Source organism: Narcine bancroftii, chromosome 1 (genome assembly GCF_036971445.1).
Source record: "Narcine bancroftii isolate sNarBan1 chromosome 1, sNarBan1.hap1, whole genome shotgun sequence".
In the NCBI taxonomy this organism is placed as follows: domain Eukaryota; kingdom Metazoa; phylum Chordata; class Chondrichthyes; order Torpediniformes; family Narcinidae; genus Narcine; species Narcine bancroftii.
In genome coordinates this window covers 220,655,768-220,672,885 of record NC_091469.1, presented here as the reverse complement: position 1 = coordinate 220,672,885, position 17,118 = coordinate 220,655,768, and the positions used below count along the sequence as shown (strand labels likewise).

Genomic DNA, 17,118 nt, shown 5'->3' with positions numbered 1-17,118 from the left:
AAAACTCTCTTTGAAAACCAACAAGAACCCTTCTGAGTGGTTTACCTGTTAAGCACCGAAGCCTGGTGAACTTTATTAATGTTAACTTCTGTGCACAGTACAAGAATTGCCTGCAACCAGTGAGATTGGACTGTGAACCAAAGAACTTTACTGAACTTACACACATATTACACACATGTGCGCTTAAAATTAGAAGGGGGTTAAGTAGGTTAAGTGAGTCAATAGAGATAAATTAACATTTGATTCTATTATCATGTTCAAAGATAATTAAAAGCAACTTATGTTTAAGTAATCTTTTGTCATGGTGCATAGCTATTGCTACTGGGTTTTGGGGTCCTCTGGGCTCATAACATTTTATGGGGACTCATTCTTTAGGATTTGAAAATTGGAGTTTTTGTGATTTATTAGTTAATTGGGGTTTTTTCAAGCTAATTTAAAGCTTGTGTGTGGAAAAACAGTTACAATGGAGGTTGATACATTTTTGTCACAACCATCACCTGCAGAGCTGCAGAGCAAGAGAAAAGAGGAACTAATGTTTATTTCTAAGCCATTAAAGCTGACTGAAGTCAAGCATTGGATGAGGAAAATACAAATACAGAGGATTATAGTGAAATATTATATAACTGAGGGTAAATTTGTTGAGAAAGACTTAGAAAACTTTCTAGAGAATAGATCTTTTGAATTGCAATTGGAATTGGAGAAATTGAGGGTGGAAGAGGAGAGAAAGAAATGTAAATTTGAGTTGCAGAGACAACAATGAGGTTGACCAAGCTGAAAATAGGCTGAAAAACAGAGGATATATGAGTTAGCTGAAAGATGGAAAGGGGAAATTGAAAGGGACAGACATTTTCAATTAGAGATGGAGAGAAATAAGAGGATTGAGGCTGTAATTCCTGGAGAGAGGTTATTGGCTAGTAGAGAGGTAAATCTAGTTCCTCCTTTTGATAAGGGAGATATAAATACATATTTTCAGCTTTTTGAAAAGGTTGCTGAGAGCTCAAGATGGCCAAAAGAAAAGTGGCCTCCAATGCTCAAAGTGTATTGAAGGGAAAAGCACAAATTGCATGCTCTAGCTTGACTGCAGAGCAAGTGACAAATTATGATTCTGTTAAACAAACAGTATTGAAAGCTTATGAATTGGTTCCAGAAGCATGTAGACAAACATTTAGGAGTTCGATGAAATCATGGAATCAATCTTATATGGATTTTTGCTCTGAAGAAATCTGTATGTTTTGACCGTTAGTGTGCCTCAAAAGGAATAAACAATGATTTTGACAGATTGAGAAAATTGATATTAATAGAGGAAATTAAAAGGTGTGCCCCAAAGGAGATTAAATTATACCTGGATGAGTGGGACATGGGGACGTGGCAACAGGTGGCTAGATTAGTGGACAAATTTGTTCTAATTCACAAAAATACATTCCAGAAGTTACAATGGAGGTACATTCAGAGAGTTAATGTGGAACAGATTAATAAACCTGTTCATAAGGTTTAATGTGGAGCAGGATAGTAGGCCTGAAATTAAGTCTGGAGAAAATTTTAAGAAAAAAGATGAAGGTGAGGTAGGAAAGGACAGAATGCCTGGATTTGTATGTCATTTTTGTAAGAAACCTGGTCATGTAATTGCGAATTGCCTAGTGTTGAAAAAGAAATGAGAAAAGGAGGTTTTACCAGAAGCATGTATTCAAACAATGGAATTTAAGGAGAGCAGATGTTCTAAACCTGGTAAGGGTGTCATGGATATTTTCAAACCTTTTGTGTCAGAGGGCTTTGTTTCAGTAAAGGAGGGAGAACCACAGGTTCCAGTTAAAATTCCAAGAGATACTGGGGCTGCTCAGTCATTGTTGTTGTAAAGTGTTTTAACTTTGGTTCAAAGGACTTACACAGGGGAGACAACTTTGATTACAGGTATTGGAGGTGAGGTAGAGTCAATATCACTTCACAATATTGTGCTAAATTCCATATTAGTAAAAGGACCCGTTGTAGTAGGAGTAATTTCAAAGTTACTCATGGATGGTGTCTCGTTTTTATTAGGGAATGATTTGGCAGAGGATAAAGTTGGTTCAGTTTTGAGATTAACAAATCGGCCGAGCAAGGATGAAATTGAAGAGGATTGTGAGATGTATCCTGCAGGTGCTGAAACAAGGTCTTTGTCTGAGAAAATGATGAGAGCTGCAGAAGGTCAAGTTGATAGAGATTTGCCCAGTACTTATGAAGTACCTTTGAAAGAGCAGGGTCACTGTGAGAGTGAGGATTTCTCTTTGTCAAGGAAATAGTTAACTCAGCAACAGAAAATAGATGCAGATCTTGTTGTCTTAAGGGAGAAAGTAGTAACTGAAAAGGAGATTAAAGAAATGGCTGGTGGATATGACTTGAAGGGTGAATTGTTAATGAAACCTTATTATGAGAATAAAAGTAGTGGAGAACAATCTGTATTTGAGGTGTTAGTTGTTGACAGGGTTGAGGAAGATTATGGAAACAGAATCTTGTGAGGGTAACCTTAAAGGGACCATGGTTCCTGTGTGCCTATCTAACTCAGCAATTTTGGAAAATTTGGAAGAAAAGTTAGGCCATCTTAAGTTACAAGAGCAGATAGAGTTGAAAGAATTACTTTTGAAATACACAAATTTGTTCTCTGATGTTCCAAAAAGGACATCAGTGATTTACCATGATGTAGATGTAGGAGAGGCAAATCCCATAAAACAGCACCCATATAGAATAAACATTCAGAAAAGTAAAATCATGGATCAGGAGGTGGAATATATGTTGAGAAATGATATTATTAGACCTTCAAACTCAGATTGGCATTCTCCTTGTGTTCTGGTACTAAAACTAGATGGAACTGTTAGGTTCTGTACAGATTACAGGAAGGTTAATTCAGGAACTAAAACAGATGCTTATCCTATTCCTAGAATAGATGACTGTATTGATAAAATTGGCAAAGCTATATTTCTTTATAAGTTGGATTTGTTAAAGGGTTACTGGTGTGTGCCTTTAACGGAGAGAGGAAAGAATATTTCGGCTTTTGTAACTCCATCCGGTTTATATGAGAATAATGTGTAACCTTTTGGCATGAAAAATGCCGCTGCAACATTCCAAATGATGATTAATTTGGTAATCTAAGGGTTAACACATACAGATGCTTATATTGATGACTTGGTCACAAAAAGTGACACATGGGAAGAACATGGACAAATTGTTTGCAAGATTATCCAAAGCAAACTTAATTGTTAATTTAGCAAAGAGTAAATTTGCAAATGCCACGGTAACATACTTGGGTTATGTAGTTGGCCATGGCAACAATTCCAGAAGTCTAAACCCAGGCACACATGGTAACAGGCACAAATATCCCCATGAACCTACAACCTACCACTTCATCCAACAACCCCCATACATTTCGCACTCTGGGAGGAAACCGGAGCCTCCAGGGAAAAGCCACATAGCCATGGGGATAATCATTACAGACAGCACCGGGTTCAAACCCTGGTCACTGGCGCTGTTACAGCGAACTGCGTCAGACGTTGCAAAGTGGCTTAACTAGTAAAATGACGTTGTTCTTGCAGCTTACATTAGGTCTCTCTACGTCCATGGAAGCAACTGCAGACAAATACATTGGGTCGGGAGTGGGACTGAGAATTAAAGCGGCACATGACTGAAAGCTCTGAATCTTCCCAGTGCATGGAGCACAGGCGCTGCACAATGTGATTTCCTGTTAGAACTTGCTTTCTTCAGTCCAGACAAGCCCCATTTTTAACAACAAATCCAGCAGACCAGATGGGAAAATGAATTGATGCTTCACCACAACTAATTGATTGGGTTTTCGGGCCCTCAAAGCTCAGTACAGAACAATAATTGATAGTAACTCATTCAATAACAGTTCCATCTGCAGCGCAAATCCCGCAACAATTTGTTTTTATTTCTTGGTCAATGACAGAAAGATAAAAACAAATGACCAGCATGGAAAAAAGTTTAAATCATTGAATCATTTTGGAGGGTGTGCGTGTGTGTGTGTGTGTGTGTGTGTGTGTGTGTGTGTGTGTGTGTGTGTGTGTGTGTGTGTGTGTGTGTGTGTGTGTGTGTGTGTGTGTGTGTGTGTGTGTGTGTGTGTGTGTGTGTGTGTGTGTGTGACAGGCACACTATATATATTTATATAGGGGTGGCGGGTGAGGTCTATGCCTGATGTCCCCCTCACCCAGGGAAAAGTCCATGGATATTACATTATTTCACCTTTCTTGGTGTAGTAATCGCTACATGGCCACAGTCTTGCTTTCCAGGCAGAAGGTCACTGCAAAAGGCTTCTCCTACATTATTCCGTCAGTAGCAACACCTTCTCGTTCATGTCCCACGTTTTCACTGAGTTTGCTACATCATAGCGCGACTGTATGTCTGGTGGTATAACTGGATAGGTAGGCTGGCCTCATTAGCCTTGGTTGGCAACCAGCCTAAGGAAAGGAAAACTCTGATTTTAAAACCAGGCAAATGGGGCTTTTTAGCCTTGTCAGGTCATCCATCTAGAAGGACACTCCGACATAACACCTATGACCCTAGAACCTGGCTGTCACCGTCCTAGTGTGCTAGGCCATGGCAGATAAACCCCAGCTGAAAAGGGTGGGGCCAGTACTGCACACACAGCACTCAACCTAAAAATCCATTGTGCAGTCTCGAAGGACATGCCCATGGCTATGATCCTTCCTATAATTTTCATTCGCGAAGCCAATCCATGATGATGATATCTACTGCATGTGTGCGCACACACACACACACACACACACACACACACACACACACACACACGCACGCACGCACGCACGCACGCACGCACGCACGCACGCACGCACGCACGCACGCACGCACACACGCACACACACACACAGAATTAAAATTCAACCTTACTTCACCGGCACATATTAAATTATTGTTTCAATTTTATGGGAAGATGAAGATGTCAGCATTTCTCCACATAACTGCCAACACTGCCATAAATCAAAGGACGATGGCTCGATTTCCAACCCATTCCGAAATTAGAGTCAGCGGTTTGGCAATGAAAGTGATGGTGGAGGGAGCAGAGTGGTGATGAAGTAATTCGGCAACGAATGCCTTCAGCAGTTAGGCCATTGAATATAGCAACAGAGGTGTTATGCTACATCTGTACAAAACATTGGTGAGACTGCACTTGGAATATTGTGCTCGGTGTTGGCCACCCAGCCATGAAGTCAGAAAGGATGCAAAAACTATTCATGTGAATATTGCTGGGATTCCTGGGCTTGAATTATTAGGAGAGACATGAGAGGCTGGGACTATTCTCTCTTGAGCGTAAAAGGTTGTGCATTTGTTCACACCCTCAATTCCATTCTCACAGTCTTTGTTGCAGACTTGAAACATTTCTGAGATGCCTTACCTGCTGAGTTTTTCCTGCATTTACTTTTTCTCCCCTTCCTACCCTGCACCCAGCATCTTCCAGCTACTGCTGTTGGGAAAATGATACAGAAGTCATAGAGGCAGAACCACCTAGGCTGAGGAACAGCTTCTTCCCATGAGCAGAGACTACAGAATGGCTGCTAAAACAACTCTCCATGTCTCTATTATTTATGAAGAATATTTATTTTAATATATATGTAATATATAGCGTGTATATGTATCATTTGTCCGAATGCATGTCATGACTGTACACTTTTCTGCACCAAGGACTGGAGAATGCTGTTTTGTCAGCTTGTACTGGTACAATCAGATGACAAATAAACTTGAAATTGAACTTGAACTTAAAAAGTGATTTAGTTTGATGGACAGATTCTCCAGGAACAGGTGCACTGAATAACTTTCAACGGTACATCTAACTGATACATGTTGAGAGTTAGAAATCATGAAGCATTTTATGAAGGTAAATTGTTACATCATGCATTGAGGTTGAAATCTGTATTGAAATGAAAAACTAAATATGTTTCTTACATGTGACAAATGTTGGAGCCTCGTGTTATATTAATTTCATTACACAAAACCCGAGATGCTTGCATTGAAATTGGTATTGTATTCTTGGTAATACTCAATTTTTCTCAGTTATCCAAAGCAAGCTGCATAATCTTATAAAGGCAGGTAAAGGAACATTTCAACAATTTAGTGATGCTCAGCCATCAGGAGATATACCGATGGGGTCCAAAAGAGCAGCAAGATGTTGGAGACTTGTTCTCATGTTGGAGGAGAATCTCTGGTATATAATTGCTCAGTTGGCAAGTGTGTGAAAAGGCTAAGCATAAACCAAATGAAAATCTCTTTAAACAGCTGACAATTGGAAGAGAGATGAAATCATTTCCATCTATATTGTAACATTCTTTGTTAACTATTTATTAATTGTGAGAAAGATTCTAATTCCAGGTTAACTGTAATTGATCATTTATTATATTTCATTTAATAATGTTCCATCTTCAACCATATATATTTCTGAAGTACACATTTTATGGAATATTTTAAAAATTGCATCTTTACACAATTTTTTTTCTGAGGCATATTCGTGAAATAAAATTCAGCCTCATAACAATAGAACCACTGAAGCTTATAGCCTGTAACAATTCAATTGGTTTTTACCAGAGGATGAAATGGAAAAGGTAACCTGATTTTTTTTCTGATATAAATCATCCCTAACCACCATGTCCCATAGGGTTAGGAACACTGATTGCAACATTTGTCAGGTGATGCCCTTTGGACCAATGTGAGGAAAGGGCACCAAAAAACACAACAGAAATACTAAGAAGCAATATTGTGGAAATAAAAAGAAATCTCTTGCACGATAGTAGAGTGCAGGATGCAACATTTAAGGACAAATCTCTAGTCAGTCAGTTAATATGAAGAGCAGGCAAAATATTAATTGTGCTTTGTACAAACAGATGTGTTTTTTTTTCTGTGCAACGAACCATCCAGGCAAATTCATCCTGAATTAGTAGAACAGATGAATTCAGAAGTTCGATTCAGAAACTTCCACACACCGTGGAACAAAAAATGAGTGAGGATTCAGATGAGATTGTTTCATCCAAGAATAGGGCAGTGGAGTGTTTTCTCCAGTTTGAACTGATGGTGGATGGTGTTCCGCTCTATCTTAGAATGATGTATTTTAAATCAGAGTGTGTGTAAATCTGATTTAAATATATTTACATTCAAATATGAAGTTTAAATGAGGGCTGAACACAACCAATGTATCTTGCGATAAAGCATTTGGCATTTCAACAAAGGAAGTATGAGCAAGAAAAGTCCCTGTAAAATGTTCACTTCTGCTTTGGAATCATAGCTATGCTTTACAGTCAATGGATCACGGAATGCTACTGACAATTAACACAGGAAAAATTGTCCTAATTGGCATTAATCTAATGTTGCCATTGTAGAAGAGAGAAATAATACAAAATCTGCAGTTTGTACCTGATTTATAATTGTGTTTGACTCAAATCTTTGAATTTTAATAGTCAATCAGAAAACATAACCTGATATATGGAACTGGATTTTATGAACCTGTTGTTAAAACCAAGCAGCCTCTTTGACTTATTGGAAGTTAACATTTTTTCAGCAGGTCATCCTCACTGAATTGATTGTATTTGTTTTTACTTTAATTTACCGAAAGCTTGCAAGGGTTCCCAAGAGGAATCCAATGATATATTATGCTTCTTATAGAGGACATTATTAAAATATGTTTTACTGGTATGAAACATTTCAGTCCAGGAAAATACATGGCAAACCAGATGGAGCTGAAAGCAGAGACTATTCCGAGTGTTTGAACTGTTGGATGTAGAATCATCTGTCTTCCTAATTGTAAACTTTGGTGATGTTTGTGCATACCAAACATGTGTTAAAACACATAATGCAATGTAATTTATTTTAGTGTTAAAAATAGAAAATGTAATTACACTGCATGGATGCATCATTAAAGAAGATGGAGTAGAAGAAAGATCTGTATGAGATAATTTACCAGATACTAAAATGTGTCACAAGGTGCAAGAATAATTGACAAAAAAATGCCAGTGTATAAAAGAGTGAAAGAAAGTGATACCAATATTTCACATTAATAAACAACACAACGAAGGTGCTGAAGTACATGTCTTTTGAAATATTACTTCAATATGACAAATTAGAAAGGAGGAGTGAACATATATTTAAGCCATGTAAATACAGCAATTGCTTGCCTGCCAGGTGATTTTTTATTGATTCCCCAGAGAGCAGTGAGCCTCTGGAATGCATCGCTGCTCAAAATTATCCATAATTTTGCTTCCCATCGTGGTTGTGTGGCATCGGAAATGGGGAAGGATTGGCTGGAAGGAATCAGAGGGAAAGGGCAACAGTTTTACTCTTATTTTTTTTCCAGGTGGTATTTTGGGAAGATTGCTCGGAGAGAATCGGAGTGTATGTTACCGAGTCCTGAAAATCCTAGAGGTACCTTTCTGGTAAGGGAGAGTGAGACCACCAAAGGTAATCCTCACTGAAAATTCAGGGAATGAAATTCAAGCTTATGCTGTTTTCTTTCACTGTTATCATGTTTGCTTAGATTTGTATATTTTTTTTGCGAGTAAAACATGATATTCACAATCTTTAACGCACTGTGACAGTGTGGTTATGCGCCTTCGAGTAATGGGTTTACATTTGCAATTTTGCATGTGCTGGGAGTACTGAACCAAGAATATCTGAAAAGATCTGAGCCAGAGTTGGTTGGTTTGAGCTAGTGGAGTTGTTCTAGTGAACCGGTGTGGACTTGAAAGGCCGACATGGCCTGTTTCCGCTCCGTAAATGGTTATATGGTTATATGTTGCACCGCTCCAGTCTATTTACATTTACGTTGTTTTACATTTAGAGGTATAGCACTGTAACAGCCCCTTCCAGCCCACGAGCCCGTGCTGCACAAATACACCAGTTAACCTACAAATCCCATACATTTTTTGAGGGTTGAAGGAAACCCATGCTGATGTGGGGAGAAGGTACAAACTCTTTACAGACAGTGACGGATTTGAACTGGTCTCTGATGCTGGAATAGCATCGAACTAACCTCTAAACTAACCATGCTGCATATATATATATATATATATATATATATATATGTATAGACACTAATCCACTACTTGTTCTTTTTTCTATCCATTTAATCACATTCACCACAAAATTGCCATCAAATTGCTTAAATTTGAAAACTTAGACATATAGCACAGTAACAGGCCATTTTGGCCCATGAGCCCATGCCACCCAATTACACCCAATTGACTTATATCCCCCAGTACGTTTCAAACAGTAGGAGGAACCTGGGGAAAACCCATGCAGACACAGGGAGAACATACAATCTCCTTACAGACAGCATGGGATTCGAACCCCCGTCCCGATTAGTGGCGGTGCAACAGCATTGTGTCAACTGCTACGCTAACCTTGCCATTTTTAACCAGTTTACGCTATCTCTGATTTAACAGCAAACTTCAAAATGTTGACAAACTCATCACTATAAATTTAATCAAACTGATGAATAATAATGATGGAGCATAAACGTTCTCCACTGCCGTTTCCCAGAACCACAACACACAAACACACCTTTACAGACGCAAAAGTGTTGTAATTTTTTTTCCTTGTTAAAAAGAATGCAAAAAAAGGGGAAAAGAAATAAAAACGATGGAAACAGAGCAGGTAATAAATTCTGACCTGTAAGGATTTTGTATTGTTCAGCTTCATCAGGAAATGAATGCCTCTCTTACTTGTCATAAAGCACAGCATGTTATTGCTGCTATCATTTTGCAAGCTTTACCCAAGTAACAGCATAAAGACTATATTTTTTTATTTGCCTTTTAAACATGCAAGGTTGAAAGCTATGGTGAAAAGTGCCTGTTGGAGCAAAGTGTACAGTTTTACCCTGCCTTCCAGAGTCAATCTTGCATTTCCTTCTATATATTTGAACTCGAAATTTAAAAAAAAACTTTGTATCAAAACTGCACTTGTAAAATCAATACTAACTAGTTTAACTGGTGTAAGTTGTTATATACTGTACATTGAAAATGATAAATATCACCAGAATTTATATCTTCTTTTCCAGTTGGTGGAGTTTAATTTATAAGAATGCAGTTACATGCAACAAACGACTCCAGTTATTTTTGATGCATGACCCTACTTTTGTCTTCTGTAAGTTTCTGGAAGGATACAGTTACATTCCAATTGAATGTAATGATTACTGCCGCTGTTTGGCTGTTGCACCTAAGTGAGTTTTGGGAACTGACATAAGTAATTTATTCACGTTATGGCACTATTTCTAGGCACATTGCTGTTAAAGCACAATGCTGGAGAAACTCAGCTGGTCAAACAGTGTACTTTATGTAGCAAAGAGAACGATTCACAACCAACATTTCAGGCTTGAGCCCTTCATCAAGGTAAGCACACTGTTTGACCAGTTGAGTTTCCCCAGTGTTGTGCTTTTACTTCAACCACGGTGTCTGCAGACTTTCGTGTTTTACTTCTAGGCAGACTGCCTCTATGTTGTGCTTTATACAGCTGGAACAGCCCTGATTGCACAATTAACAAATTTCTTTTGGGTTCTTACTCATCCTTCAAGATATCCATTAAAGGCTAATTTCATACTGAATCTGCAATGCCAGTTGTGGGAAATTAATATGTTGATATTGAATTTTCTATTCAACATTTATTACAAAGAAATAAAAGTTTTGGGATAGTTTCCCAATTTTTCCTGCAATTCCATAGAATAATCAACGCTACATAAACAGTTATAAGACTATTTTGCTGTTTTTTTTTCCCATTAGTAGTGCTCTGGTGGGCAGCTATGAGAACCTCTGAATAACATTGCATCAGAAGCAAATTTAGAAGGAGATCTAAAGTGCATGGCACACTGATGTTAAAACTCAATCTTACTAAACAGGAATAATATCTGTACTTCACCGGAAATAGGGCACAGCAGTTACAAATTGGTTGCTTTGAATAAAGAGTCGCCCATCAATACCAGGATTGAACAATGCTTTGAAAATAATCAACATGTAGATACATGCTCAAAGTTGATGAAGTTATTTATGATTGGTTGTGATTGATTCAACAATAAGGAATATCATGCACCAAGTATATTAGACCATAGAAGATTATAGCACAGCAACAGACCCCATTCAGCCTTTCTAGTCTGTCCTGAACCATTTTGTTTCTGCCTAGTCCACTGACTTGCACCCTGTCCATAGCCCTCCATACCTCCCCATCCATGCATCTGCCCAAATTCTTCTTAAATGTTCAAAATGAACCCGCATTCACCATTTCAGCTGGCAGCTCGTTCCACACTCCCACCACTCTCTGTGTGAAGAAGTTCTTCCTTACATTCCACCTAAACTTTTCCCCTTTCACTCTTAACCCGTATCCTTTGTGTTGTATCTCATCTACCCTCTGTGAGGAGAAAAAAATGATCTACATTTGCTCTATCCACCTCATAATTTTAAATACCTCTATCAAATCTCCCCTCATTCTTCTACATTCCAGGGAATAAAGTCCTTACCTGTCTAACCTTTCCCTGTAACTCAGTTCCTGAAGTCTGGGCAACATTCTAGTAAATCTTCTCTGCATTGTTTCTATTTTATTAATATCTTTGCTGTAGTTAAGTGACAAAAATTGCACAAAATACTCCAAAATTTGGCTTCACCATTGTCTTATGCAACTTTACCATAACATTCCAACTTCTGTACTCAATACATTGAATTATGAAGGCCAATATGCCAAAAGCTCTCTTTACAACCCTATCTACCTGTGACACCACTTTCAGGAAATTATCTATCGGTATTCCCAGACCTCACTGATCTACCTCACTCCTACCAGTTCCCTTGTATGTCCTACCATGGTTTGTCCTTCCAAAATGCAGCACCTCACACTTGCATTAAATTCTATCTGCGATTTTACACCCTATTTTCCCACATCAACATCAATCTTTGCCATTACTTTCGTTTGTTGTTTGTCCTAATTCTCCCTCTAGCTTCTTCTTCCATCTTTTTGCATTGAGTCAGGAACCTCCCTGATTAGCTCCTTTCTCTTCGGTGAAGAGGTTAGTTTGTGGTAGCAACAGAGTTACCTTTGCTGTTCATTAAAGTCCATTTAACTTCTTTCAGGACTCCACTCTTTATGTGGATGACATTTTGACTTTTACAAGCAGCACAGTTAGTCTAGTGGTTAGCACTACAGTAAAAGAGAACCAGGGACAAAGGTTCAAATCCGGCATTGTCTGCAAAGAGCTTGTACGTGCGCCCCATGTCTGCATAGGTTTTCGCTGGGTGCTCTGCATTTCCTCTCACCATTCAAAATGCATGGGGATTCGTGGTTAATTGGAGTACTTGGGGGCATGGGCTTGTGGGCTGGAAGGGCCTGTTACCGTGCTGGATGTCTACATTAAAATTTAAACACTGTTCAAGATTAGAATGGTGTTTTCCTTAGCATTATTGTATTATTTGTGTAGACAAGAACGCTTCTCTTGGACCGCATCTGATGCATTATCACTGGTGTCACCAGGGAGCTGTGGGGGGGTTGCAGACTGCACCAGGTGACACCATCAGAGGGGGTGACACCCAAATGACTGTCTATAAAATGTTTGTGCAGTGTTTCAGCTGAGATTTATTATTTTTTTAAATAAAAATAACCCTGTAGTTATTTATAACAACAAAAACATTTTTGAACCTTCTAATGCGTTCTGGTCCAAACCCATGCTCCCCTTACCCCCCAACCCAGCTCAGCGCCGCTGCCACCCTGGACATACAAGGAGCACACGTCTGTTTCTTCTACTCTCGGTACACTCATACCATAGGGGGAGGGGGGTGGGTGACACCAACCCTAGTGATGCCACTGTGCATTATTAAACCTCCGGAGAACAAGAAGGAAGCAGTAGTTGAAGGAATCTCAAAATAATGTGTCAGTTTTAATCTTCCCAAATTGAAGCACAACTGATGATAATGGTTGCAAACTCACACTACCATTGAAAATCAATGCAGACCCACCAACCATTTCCATCCAACACCTTCCACACTTGAACAATCAAGTCCAGTATGTGTTAGCCATTTAAATAGTGAAGTTCACGAACAGTTACTGGAAATACATTCATTAATATTGTTATTTTGCCATATAAACAAATATAACAATTACAGTACGGAAACAGGCCATCTTGGCCCCTCTAGTCCGTGTTGATTTAAGTGAATTCTCTGTCCATAAAACCCTCCAATCCCCTCACATCCATGCACTCATCCAACCTTCTCTTAAATTACAAAATTGACCCTGCTGCAACCACCTCTTCTGGAAGGTCATTCCACTCAGCCACCACTCTCTGAGTTAAGAAGCTTCCTCTCATGTTACTTCTAAACTTTTGCCCCATAACCCTTAACTCATGACCCCTCATTCCAATCCCATCTACCCTCAAGGAGAAGAGCCTATTTATATCTACTCTATCTTTCTTTTTGCCAAGCCAAAGATCTTCTTTTCTTCTTTGGCTTGGCTTCGCGGACGAAGATTTATGGAGGGGGTAAAAAGTCCACGTCAGCTGCAGGCTCGTTTGTGGCTGACAAGTCCGATGCGGGACAGGCAGACACGATTGCAGCGGTTGCAAGGGAAAATTGGTTGGTTGGGGTTGGGTGTTGGGTTTTTCCTCCTTTGCCTTTTGTTCGTGAGGTGGGCTCTGCGGTCTTCTTCAAAGGAGGTTGCTGCCCGCCAAACTGTGAGGCGCCAAGATGCACGGTTTGAGGCGTTATCAGCCCACTGGCAGTGGTCAATGTGGCAGGCACCAAGAGATTTCTTTAGGCAGTCCTTGTACCTTTTCTTTGGTGCACCTCTGTCACGGTGGCCAGTGGAGAGCTCGCCATATAACACGATCTTGGGAAGGCGATGGTCCTCCATTCTGGAGACGTGACCCATCCAGCGCAGCTGGATCTTCAGCAGCCCGGGTAAGAAACCTGCATAGGAGAAGGCCACTCCGATATAAAACCTACGACCCAAGGACCTCGCTGCCACGTCCCAGCTTGCTTGGCCACGGCACACGAACCATGGGTGTAAAGGGTGGGGCCAGTACTGCGCGCACTGCACTCCACCTAAAAGCTCCTTTGCGCAGGCCCGAGGACAGGTCCACGTCCTCCCCCTCCACGTCCTCCCCCTCCACGTCCTCCCCCTCCACGTCCTCCCCCTCCACGTCCTCCCCCTCCACATCCTCCCCCTCAAAAGATGCTCACAAACTCAAGCTAGCATGCTGGAACATCAGAACCATGCTAGACAAGGCTGACAGCCACCGACCTGAACGTTGGTCTGCCCTCATTGCACATGAACTCCTCAGACTTGACATCGACATAGCCGCTCTCAGTGAAGTCCGCCTGGCAGATGTAGGCAGCCTCCAAGAACGCGGCGCGGGCTACACACTCTACTGGTCTGGCAAGCCTTCGGATGAACGACGCCTATCTGGAGTAGGCTTCATGGTCAAGAGCTTCATTGCCTCCAAACTCGAAAACCTTCCGACAGGCCTCTCGGACCGAATCATGTCCATGTGACTCCCACTTCAAAACAAGCGTCACATCACCCTCATCAGTGTCTATGCTCCAACCCTCCAGGCGGAACCAGCAGAAAAGAACAAGTTCTACACCGACCTGCGCAACCTCATCCAACGTACCCCTACAGCCGACAAGGTTGTCATCCTGGGCGACTTCAACGCTCGTGTCGGCAAAGACTCAGAAACCTGGCCAGGAATCCTGGGCAAGCATGGCGTCGGCAAGTGCAACGACAATGGGCACCTCCTGTTGGAGCTCTGCGCAGAACCGCGACTTGTCATTACAAACACCCTTTTTCAGCAGAGGGACAGCCTTAAGACCACCTGGATACATCCCCGATCCAAACACTGGCACCTCCTGGACTACATCCTGGTGCGAGAAAGTGACAAACAAGATGTGCTCCACACCAGGGTCATGCCTAGCGCGGAATGCCACACTGACCACCGGCTGGTTCGCTGCAAGCTCAACCTTCACTTCAAGCCAAAGCCCAGGAACAATAAAGCCCCCAGAAAGAGGTTCAATGTTGGAAACCTGCAGTCAGACGAAGCGAGAGGAAACTTCCAGGCAAACCTCAAAGCAAAGCTCGACGTTGCAACCCGCCTCACGGACCCGTCCCCTGAAACCCTCTGGGATCAGTTGAAGACTACCATACTGCAATCCACTGAAGAGGTACTGGGCTTCTCCTCCAGGAAAAACAAGGACTGGTTTGACGAAAACAGCCAGGAAATCCAGGAGCTGCTGGCAAAGAAGCGAGCTGCCCACCAGGCTCACCTTACAAAGCCGTCCTGTCCAGAGAAGAAACAAGCCTTCCGTCGCGCATGCAGCCATCTTCAGCGCAAACTCCGGGAGATCCAAAATGAGTGGTGGACTAGCCTCGCCAAACTACTCTATCTAACCCCCTTATAAATGTATATACCTCTATCAAATTCCCCATCCACCTTCCATGCTCCAATGAATAAAGACCAAGTCTACTTAATCTTTCTTTGTATTCTCGATACAAAGGCAACATTTCAGCAATAGAAAGATACTAAATTCAATTAAAAAAAAACAAATTAATGATGATTTTTTTATGATTACTCTCAGGCCTTCACTCATGGAATAACACAAATAAAAATGTCATGGAATAACACAAAGAAAAATATGTATTTTTCATTATTTAAAACAATATTTCTCCTCAAAATGTTAAATCTTGATACCTTTTCCTGGAAGACAAGTAATTGAGCAACACGGAAAGTTTTTCATTTCAGTGAAACTCCAGCCATCTATAGATGAATATCAAATTACAACACTCTTCCATTATAGTTAAATATTTAAATATTCTATTCTAAGGCCAATTAATTACACCACAAAATGGCAAAATGTGCATCCTTGTCAGTAGAGTGTACTCTGATGGCCTTTCCTCAAACAGTGAAGGTAGAGATTTCATCTGTTCTAATGCCAGTGCAGAAAAAGGGTAATTACACCCTGGTCAAAGCTAATTTGCTTTCTGCCAGATGAACTGTTGTATTTTATTGTACTCTGACATTTTAAAGTAATTAAGGCACTGTTGACCTCAGCCATTTCTAGTTGCATCACTGTCTACAGCAGTAGATTTGAAACTCTTGGCTCCCAGTCATGGAGAGACAAGGCTGTAACAAGATAATGGCATAGACACAGGGCACCATATGTGTCTCCTTTGAGCAGTGCAAAGTACAGTGAACAAAAACAAGCAAAACCACTACAGCTCATTGCAGAAATTTATCAAGCTATAAGCCAACACCTCTTGAGAGGAAAAAAAATCCAACACGCTTTTTCCCACTGTAAGTAGCTGCCTTCACCCATAAGAATGGGAGAATACAGTTGAATGTGATAACATCTCTCAGATTAGTATCAATACAAAGGCAGAAAATTATGCAGTAATATGAAAATCCAGTTTTTCCCTAATGCTTAGGAATCCTGATTCTTTTGTGGACTGTGAATCAGTGAATTGAAAAGGAAGCAGAGAGCTTTTTTTTACAATAAAAAGTCTCACTGCTAACTCCTTAAGATGTTACCGTCTCTGGCAATTTTAACAAATAAGAACTGTTCGTGACATCTGGTTTCTTTGGCTTCGCAGTAGAATTTACCAGTTTCAATGTTGGGATAGTCGTATGATCTGAGAATTGCTTGTAGCAACTAACAAATCAGCTGTGCCCTCAACATCTACTTGACTGTGTTGACTATCAACGAATCATGTAAAACTAAATACATTCATGTAAGTGAAAAAATGCTCGAGGCAAAACCAGAGAGGATGCAATAGTTCAAACTTAAATTACCCTGAGTAAGCATCTGTAGGTGCTGTAGCATACACACATAGGACTTCTTGATAAATCCCTAACTCTGGGATGGAAATTATTCCTAACAGAAACAGTGAAAGAAAAATACTGAAATATATTTCAGAGTGTCACATAGCACAAGAGATCATTCAGAGCAAAGTAAATTTAACTGTTTTTATGGGGTGGGGGGGAGGTTACTTCACATTATATCCTTGAAGTACTTGTCTTTGGTGTGGGAATTAGAGCTTTTCCTGTTGTACCTTCAGTTCTTCCCACTCCTGCACACATCCTCCATCATTCAACATGAAGCACCATTTTTAATT

General features: G+C 40.4%; 1 protein-coding gene across 6 annotated transcripts in view; it reads left to right on the top strand.

The window, feature by feature from the left end:
• The window catches only part of LOC138739274 (uncharacterized), a 74,222-nt gene that overhangs the window by 45,314 nt on the left and 11,790 nt on the right, over positions 1-17,118 (top strand). For 4 of the 6 annotated variants that reach the window (XR_011342152.1, XR_011342151.1, XR_011342136.1 and 1 more), the window contains one exon: positions 8,342-8,445. Coding sequence is in view for 2 of the 6 variants with exons in the window: in XM_069891060.1 (XP_069747161.1) it covers positions 8,342-8,398 (57 nt within the window). In the remaining 4 variants the exon portion in view is untranslated. The remainder of the gene's footprint in view (positions 1-8,341; positions 8,446-17,118) is intronic. The other 2 variants (XR_011342138.1, XM_069891069.1) reach the window with 1 other exon arrangement.